This window comes from Littorina saxatilis, linkage group LG17 (genome assembly GCF_037325665.1).
Source record: "Littorina saxatilis isolate snail1 linkage group LG17, US_GU_Lsax_2.0, whole genome shotgun sequence".
Classification (NCBI taxonomy): domain Eukaryota; kingdom Metazoa; phylum Mollusca; class Gastropoda; order Littorinimorpha; family Littorinidae; genus Littorina; species Littorina saxatilis.
The window spans coordinates 25486058-25496212 of NC_090261.1; the positions used below are offsets into that span (position 1 = coordinate 25486058).

The following is a 10155-nucleotide window of genomic DNA, read 5'->3' on the forward strand; positions in this document are numbered from 1 at the left end:
TGAAAGAAGTACAAGTCAAGGACTTTGCGGAGCGTCACACCAAAGACTGCTCGACTTTGATGGCGTGATCCAACGCCTGCACCGTTACTGGATTCATATTCACCCACATCTTACACGCTATGAACAACTGTTTGACGATGTTATAGTTGCGCACGTCATCTTTGACCATTGCGCTTCTTGTCTGTCTTCAACGGAGGTGTCATTTCATTAGAGCATACCTCGACTCGGACTGACCAGCCGTCCAAACTATTGTCCAGGAGTAAACACGCTGCTGCAAAGACTGCTTTTTCTCAGCTTTACAATGCACGACGCCATCAAAATGCCTTCATAGATAATATCTTCGGCAATCTTTTTACGTCCCGAGAGATATCTTTCAATAAAGGCTGCTTATGATCAAGCTCCGATATAATTTAAAGAGCGCAGGACGAATGATCTTCGTTAAGAAATTGCGCGCTACAACAGAGACTGTTTGACTTTGGCTTCATCGTCCAGAAGGTCGTCGTCGGTGCCCGAAGAGTAGTTGTCGTCCTGAGAGCCGTTCCTGCTGTAGATCAGTCGACTCAGCTGGGTGTGCGGCAAAGGTCTCGTGGGACTCTCGCCGTCCGAGGGTCTCCTCGACCGAGACGGGAAGAAACGCAGGCGCATGCGCGCCAGGGTGGGGCTGATGGGCGCGTCACTTCCGCTGTCAGGGTATGAAGCCGAGGCCTTCATGGCGGCCGCTACAGCCACCGCCTTGGCCACGCCCGGCCACTCGCCGTCTTGACCTTGCCCCGACCCGAAGCTGTCCAGCCGCGTCCACGAGGAGTCGCTGATGTAGGAGGTCTCCGTAGCGCTGCTAATGCTGGTGTCGAGGGACGGCTGCCTGTCGTATCCGAAACGAGCGCAGCGGCGGCGGCCCTCACGACTCATCTCACGCTCCCGCTCCTTCTGCGTCTGCTGCGGCGTCTCGCTTTTGTACATGACGACATATTCGCTGGCGCTGCGCACACGGCCGTGTGGCTTGCCGTCGAAAAGGTCGCGCAGGGAGTCGCGGCCTTCCAGCACTCGCTCTTCGTGCGAGCCGCTGCCGTCGTCCGAGGCCTGGCTGGTCTCCGGCACCACGCTCAGCTTGCGCTCCTTGCAGCCCGGCTTGGCCCCGTTCTCAGAGGTGGGCACCGCGCTCCACGCCCCGCCGTTGTTGCTGCCGTTGCTGCTCGATGACGCCTGCGACGTGATGGCGGAGGCGGCCACGCCGATCAGACGGCGCAGCGGCGAGGACTTGGGCGAGCTGGAGGGCGTGGTCTGGGGCGTGTTCTGCGGCGACAGCTTGGGCGTGTTGCCGTTCAGCGAGTAGCGCGAGCTCTTGGTGCTCAGGTGTGACAGCACGCTCATGTCCGACATGTGCTGGGCGTTCTGCAGAAGTATGCCGTTGCCGTGGCGCGAGTTGGTGTGCGAGCGGTTGGTGTGCGTGCCCTTGTACTGGTTGGCGCGCTCCGTGCAGATGCCGTACCTCCCGAGCAGGATGAAGACGTCCTTGCGGAACTGCTTGGTCAGGATGACGTAGAGGAAGGGGTTGGCGCAGGAGTTGAGCGGGTAGAAGAAGACCAGCAGGATCTTGGAGTTGCTGATGTCGATCATGGGGAAGCCGAAAGAGGCGGTGAGGCCGAAGAAGGCAATGGGCGCCCAGCACACGAAGTTGGTCAGCACCAGGATGGACATGCGCTTGGCGATGGTGGCGTCGTTGCTGCGAGCCATGGTGTCGCTGGACCGTACCTGCAGACACAGGGGAGAGGGAGCAATGCAAAGGGAGCAAAGTTAACGTTACAATTCCTGCCTTCTTCAATGCCGTCACTGCCTCACACCGGCTTTTTTTGCCTTCAGGTTCTGTTTCGAGACTGTGAAGACAGGCCATAATTTTGTTTAAGGAGCTGTTCGACATTCTACTGGGTTACAATGGAACCATCCTTTCAAAACCAATAATATCTGGTAAACTTAGTTCTAGGGAGGAAATCTTAGAATTGACATAAAAATACAGATATTATGAACAAAAATGTCATAAATTGCATCTGAAAGGAACGCTAAAACAAGTCGCGTAAGGCGAAAATACAACATTTAGTCAAGTAGCTGTCGAACTCACAGAATGAAACTGAAGGCAACGCAACGCAGCAAGACCGTATACTCGCAGCATCGTCACTCCACCGCCCGTGGCAAAGGCAGTGCCAGTGGAATTGACAAGAAGAGCGGGGTATTCGTTGCGCTGAGAAGGATAGCACGCTTTTCTGTACCTCTCTTCGTTTTAACTTTCTGAGCGTGTTTTTAATCCAAACATATCATATCTATATGTTTTTGGAATCAGGAACCGACAAGGAATAAGATGAAAGTGTTTTTAAATTGATTTCGAAAAAAATATTTTGATAATAATGTTTATATTTTTAATTTTCAGAGCTTGTTGTTAATCCAAATATAACATATTTATATGTTTTTGGAATCAGCAAATGATGGAGAATACGATGAACGTAAATTTGGATCGTTTTATAAAAAAATTAATTTTTTTACAATTTTCAGATTTTTAATGACCAAAGTCATTAATTAATTTTTAAGCCACCAAGCGGAAATGCAATACCGAAGTCCGGGCTTCGTCGAAGATTACTTGACCAAAATTTCAACCAATTTGGTTGAAAAATGAGGGCGTAACAGTGCCGCCTCAACTTTCACGAAAAGCCGGATATGACGTCATCAAAGACATTTATCGAAAAAATGAAAAAAAACGTCCGGGGATATCATACCCAGGAACTCTCATGTCAAATTTCATAAAGATCGGTCCAGTAGTTTAGTCTGAATCGCTCTACACACACACACACACACACACACACACACACACACATACACCACGACCCTCGTCTCAATTCCCCCCTCGATGTTAAAACATTTAGTCATAACTTGACTAAATGTAAAAACCACGTTTTTTCCCTGCTGGTTTTATAACCAGGCTGTGTTCCAAGAAATGGCACGTTCCTGCTCTTCTAGTTTTTGAAAAAGAAATCAGTCGAGAGAATCTTCCAGCTAAAAGTAGTTAACAATGTCTTGTTTTTTTTTTTAAAGCTATTAGTATATTAAGAACAGACCAGATATAGACATAATATGTTCTATTTTCAAATGACTCTCAAAATATTTACATCTTTTTATTAAACGTAAAATTTGATCATGGTCGTTACAAAGAATGCCTTTTGTTTGGTCGTATTTTATAAATGCAGACTCGTCAGTCGGGTCGGCCAGCTCCCTGGCTAAACTACAGTCCAGCTGTGAATAGGACACCTAGTTCCTTTCTTCACAGTCGAACCTGCTCTGGCAACCACCTCTCGGTAGCGACCACCTGCCCATTACGATCACCCAAAATGCTTCCCAACGATTTGAAAAGAAATCTAATTCACCTTTCTCTACAAAAAAACATTTTTGGTTGGTCCCTTAGGTGGTCGTTTTAGACAGGTTCGACTTTTTCAAATGTTTTCATGCTTTTTTATACGTTTGGTCAACTCTGCACACAGAAAAGCATGCAGTGCGGAGGTGAGGTTTGATGCAGGTAGTCTGTACATCAGGTGACGGAGGATCAAACGGGGGTATAGACATTTCACGTCCATGTGGCGTCACGGATATAATGGTCAGCCTACCTGTTTGGTGAAGTCCTCTGCGTTTGTCATGCATCCTCTGGAATACACCTGCAAGCAATGACTTCTGTAAGGATAACAGCGACAGGTCTTTTTGTGGAAAATGTTAGTCGGATTCGTAACGTGTAGATACAGCTTCGCGGTTTGAGGTCCGCTACCCGTATCCACATTATCTAAATTTGCAGTTATAAGCTCTATAGACGCACGTGTAACCACAAGAAGAGAAACCGCAAGATTTTTACTGTGGAGAATAGCAAAACAAAGCGCCCTCACCTTCAAGAACATGCTGATGTAGCAGCAGCAGATGACGAGGAAGGCCAGGCCGTTGAGGAGGAGCAGGGAGACGATGTAGACCTTGTCCCACACGTCCTTAGCCTCCATGGGCAGACACATGCTGACCGCACCGTAGCCGGACACGCCGACCAGGGGCAGCAGAGCCATGGTGCTGGCGTAGATCCAGCCGGTCAGCATGAGGCACCAGGCCTGGCGGATGCGGAGTCGCTTGGTCAGGTGGATGGCGTAGCTGATGGCGTACCAACGCTCCAGCGTGATCACCATCAGCACGAACACCGACAGCTCGCTGGAGAACACCGTCAGGAACCCCGCCACCTGGAAAGAACACAAGAAGTTTTGGGTATATTTAATGAAACGACTACAAGGATTGGTAACATTCTCTACCGATTGGTAAATCAAAGAGAACAGCATAGCTAATGCCGCACCATCGATCCAGGATTATCACCATCAGAACGGACAATTAGTAGCTCGCGGAAGAGGTTACCGCGAGAAATCACCGCAGCTGAAAGTGAAACTATGATGTTTTGGGTATGGTTTTCAAGTGAAAGATGTGAAACGTTATTTGTGTACAGCTGAGGAGTAACACATTACTTTGTAGCTGATCACCATCGTCATGACGACGGTCACCTGAAAATGACAGGTGTCTGTAAGTTTATGATTATGACCCTAAGAAACACAAGAAAACTTGATATATCAAAAGATCATTTCATCTTTTCATCATTTTCATTTTTTCATTTTCATTACTTTAAGAGTTTGAATCCCACCACCTGTTGGCCTAAAAAACAACAACAACACCTTATCATAACAGCCACTGACCTGACAACCCCCGTCGTTCTGCCAGCTGACGGCGTGAGTGAAGTACTCCCCCAAGGAGTGCACGTCGATGGAGGCGAGCAGCAGCAGGTACAGGCCCATCAGCAGGTCGGCGAACGACAGGTTGCACATCAGGAACTTGGGCACCGTCATCTTGCTGCGTCCGCTCACCAGCACCACGATCACCACCAGGTTGCCACACAGCGTGGCCAGCAGTACGAACCACACGGTGACTCGTAACCACTCGTACCTATTGAGACAAAAATATACACATTATGTAGTAAAAAGTGTACCGCATCGAGTCATGGGCAAGATCACAAGGTTGCCGCACGATGTTTTGCCAGCAACACAAACCATAATTACGTGGTGACTCGTAACTACTTGCTATTATCAAAGAGAGAAATCTTACATGGGCAAAGAACACTGTAACCATTCAACAAAACTAAGACAATCACAAGATTATCGCACTAAGTAGTCATACGTTGAAATCATACTCCCACAAATTGCCATCCGTACCTGTTGGACCAGAGGCAGAAAAGATGATGTATTGGAATGAAAGAATGCTGAGGACGATCGAAATTTGTACCACACACACACACGCACACACACACACACACACACACACACACACACACACACACGCACACACACACGCACACACACACACACACACACACACGCACGCACGCACGCACACACACTGACACACACACACGCACGCACGCACGCGCACGCACGCGCGCGCACGCACGCCCGCACGCACGCACGCACACGCACACACGCACGCACGCACACACACACGCACGCACGCACGCGCCCGCACGCACGCACGCGCACGCACGCACGCACACACACACACACACACACACACACACACACACACACACACACTGAGAAGAGCGCTTGCTCACCCCATGACATCCTCGCAGGGGTTGAATGCGTTAGGCACAGGGGTGCAGACGACACTGGCGTAGTCTTTGCGGCGCGTGAAGTTGGCACACGTGTGTACGATGTGAGACTCGTTGGTCGGCTTGTTCATCCAGCCACTCTCAGGGTGGCCTGGGTTGACTGGAGCAAAAACCAAAACTAATGTAATCTTTCATCTAATATTGATCGTAACATCCATATTTACACAGGCTAGTAACAATATTTCTTTAAGATTTAGCACTGACAATATTGACGTTCTCATAAGATTATGACATCGTAATTTACACAGGGTATTGGGGAAATTAATCTCCAATTTCATTTCCGTTCGGATCAAATATTTAAATGCCAGAACATCCTTCTATTGCCCCCCCCCCCTATGCACACACTCCCACCAACTCCATTCCCGATTTTTCAACTGCATTCACGTGCACACTAGAGTTTAAGAGAAACAAGTATTTGAAGAAGATCCAAACTTCCGGCCACTTTGTCCTACCCAGACTGCAACTAGCAGCGCCAACTGTGATGGTAGCCAGCGCCAATTATTATTTCGGATTTTAACAAAGTACGCACGAGACAAAGGTCGGGAACAGCTGCCCCGCAAAGAACGTTGTGATCTTTGTCGAAACAAACCTACTTTAAACGTGACTTATGAACACTAGAACAATTGATGTGTAGAAGAGTAAACCTCCTCCTACCTCTAGAAAACCATATGATGAAAACAAAATAGTTGTGACTTTGAGGCCGGAAAGTCCTTTCAATAAACAAGCAAGCAAGCAAGTAGCCATCCATCCGAACCTACCAACCACCCAACCAACCAACCAAACATCTACACAAAAAAAGCTCAACCATCTCACAATTAAAAATCCAGCCATCACCAACCTGTGGAAGTTCTTGACAAGTAAGGATGATCAAACTGACCAAAACCACCGCCTCCTCTTCCACCGCCAACCCTCTCCCCCTTCCCCCCACTGTAGTGCTGGGGTACCCGCGTGGTGTGGGGAATGGGGGTCTGGAACCCGCCGAACCCGTCGAAGGAACCCGATGCACGGTTGGAACCTCCACGAGCGTACGAGGGTTGACTGATGATGTTCCCGAGCCCCACCAAGGGTGCTGCGCGGGGATCGTGAGGAGGGCTCCCGTTTTGGAAGTGATAAGGGTTCGGCAGAATGTCCCCGAATTTCCCTTCTGAGCTGTCGCGTCGGTAGCGCTTGCTGTGGTACTGGTGGGCCTGTATTAAGACAGGTAACATTTTTTCAAGGTTGTAGCTTTTTTGGTGTTGTTGTCTTTGGTTGTGTCATTCAGAATTAAGAAAATGATCAAGGAAAAAGACTCCAGACAAAAATTGAGAATGCTGCTGTGCATGCCGGACATGTCTGAATTATTGTGCTAAACGATTGATCGTTCTGAAAAGGTTAAAAAAGCAAGCAAGCATCAACAAGGAGAAAAAGGTTAAAAAAACAACAACAACACTAAAGCATAATGACATAAACATGAAAGATAGTAATATCATTGACTTCTAAAAGTGCGAGCAAAAGACAGGAAACTAATCAATCAGACTTTGTCTAAACTAGAGATTAGAACTAGAACATTCGCAAACGAATTGTTGCACTTTCAAAAAGTGAAACATTATAGAAAATGATCAATATCAATCAGTGTCGGCCAGGATCAGCGCTGAAAGCATAAGCTTGTTGCTGTTCTCCACAAGCATGTTGCTGTATTGTATTACAATAATAATTGAATAACACGCTGGTACAATCCTTCTCGTAAGCGCGATCGTGTTCACCATCACAGATCTACCCTGGCTTTCACGGGAAATAAGAGCATCCGTTCCCTTGGAAAAATACCGAAAATCTACAGTAAGGTTGCAGTCCAATCATAGCGGGTTTTTTCCCCGCGATATTATTTTCGCAACAGACACCATTGCAATCTGTGTAATTAGTTCGTAAACAATTCTCACTCTGCATATGAAGCAGCCAGGCCGTAGATTTATGGTATGTGTCCAAGTGGCAGGATGCTCTTCCTACACATGAAAGCCTAGACAGATCTGTGGTGGTGCCGAACACCATGGTGTTCGCGAGAAGGACGGTAACTTTAATCCAACACCACCAATACAAACAAATACAAAATTGAATAAGGACACCGACCTGTCCAGTCTTATGGTACAACCCCGGAATGTTAGGTGGCGGCGAGGTGGCTGACACAGGAGCCACCGTGGTGGTGGACGACCCCGCACATTGGGCAGTCAACTCGTGTAACTGCTGCTGCCGGAGTTGTCGTTGCTGCTCGTAGTCATTGTACTCATCCGGGTCCTGCTTGTCGGGGTGCTGGAAGGCGCAGCAATGGTGGGGGTAGGTGAGCCTGGCTACGTCGATGTGGGAGAACTTGAGGACGGAGGGGAACTGCTTGAGGCTGGGAACATCCTCCACGTTCAGCTCCTTGATGTTGATCAGGCCGTCCGTCGGTAAGTGCCAGATGCGAGTCTTGGACAAGTTTCTGTCAGATCGGGTTGAGAAAATGTGCCACCATTTTAGATGAAAATGTTGCCTGAAAGAGTTTGTGTTTTGGGGTGCTATCGTGACACAGCCATAATGAGTCGAAGAATACTTACAATGCAACATAATACTGTTCTTAGTGCTAAGGTGATAAGAAACTTAATTTTGAACTTAAATTCCACATGCACACTAGGCACAAACAAACACTAGACACGCATTAACATACATATAGACCCTCAGACAGACAGATAGACGCACGCACGCATACGCACACACGTACGCACTCACACACACACATACACACACACACACACACACACACACATATATATATCTGTGTGTGTGAGTGTGTGTGTGTGTGTGTGTGTGTGTGTGTGTGTGTGTGTGTATATATATATATACACACATAGGTGGTTTTACAGTCATTTGGGGTCGGCTGTGTATCAAAATGCCATCTTGCTCAAAACACAGGCATTTGGGGTCTCTTTTGTTTTAAGTGTTAGAAAGTTTCTTAAAACTTCAATGAGCGTTAAATGCCATTTTAAAGTGTGAAAACTCATTTCAGGAGGTTATTACATAAAATGCAACCTCCAGCGTGATTTTTAGAAAAACAGACATTTGGGGACGATGTTTGCTGTACAGCAGTGAAATGGGGACGTATGTGTACACAAAGTGCAGAGCTAGAATTACGTTATCGGTGCTATGAATGTTTTAGGTGTTAGAAAGTTTGTTAAAACTTCAATGAGCGTTAAATGCCATTCTAAAGTGTCAAAACTCATTTCAGGAGGTTATTACATAAAATGCAACCTCCAGCGTGATTTTTTAGAAACAAACAGGTATTTGGGGACGATGTTTGCTGTACAGCAGTGAAATGGGGACGTCCAAAAGTGCAGAGCTCCCGCAGAGCTATATGAATGGTTTCATCACATACATGGCGCTAGGCGACATATGTTGTGAAAAATTTTACAAATCACGTTTTTGCGCCCGATATTTTCTTGTCATCTCCAAAGTCAAGGGACAAACACGAAATTCCTTGACTTTTGGGGTAGCGCGACTCTGTTAATTTTAAGAATTAAAAAAAAAAAAAAAATTCATTACTAGGATGTCCCATCGTTGGGAAATTCCGGTCGCTTCCTCCGAGTGGAAAGCTAGCAGTGACAGAGTCGCACTACCCCAAGTCAAGGGATCTATTAGTCCTGTTTCGCCGTTATCCCAATTCGCCCCATCCCATTTTGGCGACATTTCTCAGGCCAAGTGTCATTTTACCACCATATCATGTACCATTAGCTCCACATCCCATTTTGGCGCAATCCCGTTTCGCCGTTAGCCCATTTCGCCCCCATCCCATTTTTGTGACATTTTACAGGCCAAGTGTCATTTTACCACCATGTCATGTACCATTAGCTCCACGTCCCATTTTGACGCAATCCCGTTTGGCCGTTATCCCATTTTGCCCCCATCCCATTTTTGCGACATTTCATAGGTTATGTGTCATTTTACATGCCATTCTAAAGTGTCAAAACTCATTTCAGGAGGTTATTACATAAAATGCAACCTCCAGCGTGATTTTTTAGAAACAAACAGGTATTTGGGGACGATGTTTGCTGTACAGCAGTGAAATGGGGACGTCCAAAAGTGCAGAGCTCCCGCAGAGCTATATGAATGGTTTCATCACATACATGGCGCTAGGCGACATATGTTGTGAAAAATTTTACAAATCACGTTTTTGCGCCCGATATTTTCTTGTCATCTCCAAAGTCAAGGGACAAACACGAAATTCCTTGACTTTTGGGGTAGCGCGACTCTGTTAATTTTAAGAATTAAAAAAAAAAAAAAATTCATTACTAGGATGCCCCATCGTTGGGAAATTCCGGTCGCTTCCTCCGAGTGGAAAGCTAGCAGTGACAGAGTCGCACTACCCCAAGTCAAGGGATCTATTAGTCCTGTTTCGCCGTTATCCCAATTCGCCCCCATACCATTTGGCG

General features: G+C 47.0%; 1 protein-coding gene across 1 annotated transcript in view; it reads right to left on the minus strand.

The window, feature by feature from the left end:
- Positions 1–453: 453 nt before the first annotated feature.
- Positions 454–10155, minus strand: part of LOC138953239 (follicle-stimulating hormone receptor-like) — a 13722-nt gene continuing 4020 nt past the window's right edge. Inside the window, exons 4-9 of the mRNA XM_070325039.1 lie at positions 7823–8171; positions 6558–6906; positions 5663–5819; positions 4755–5001; positions 3918–4253; positions 454–1752 (exon numbers count right to left, since the gene is read on the minus strand). Of these exons, the coding sequence (XP_070181140.1) occupies positions 454–1752; positions 3918–4253; positions 4755–5001; positions 5663–5819; positions 6558–6906; positions 7823–8171 (2737 nt within the window). The remainder of the gene's footprint in view (positions 1753–3917; positions 4254–4754; positions 5002–5662; positions 5820–6557; positions 6907–7822; positions 8172–10155) is intronic.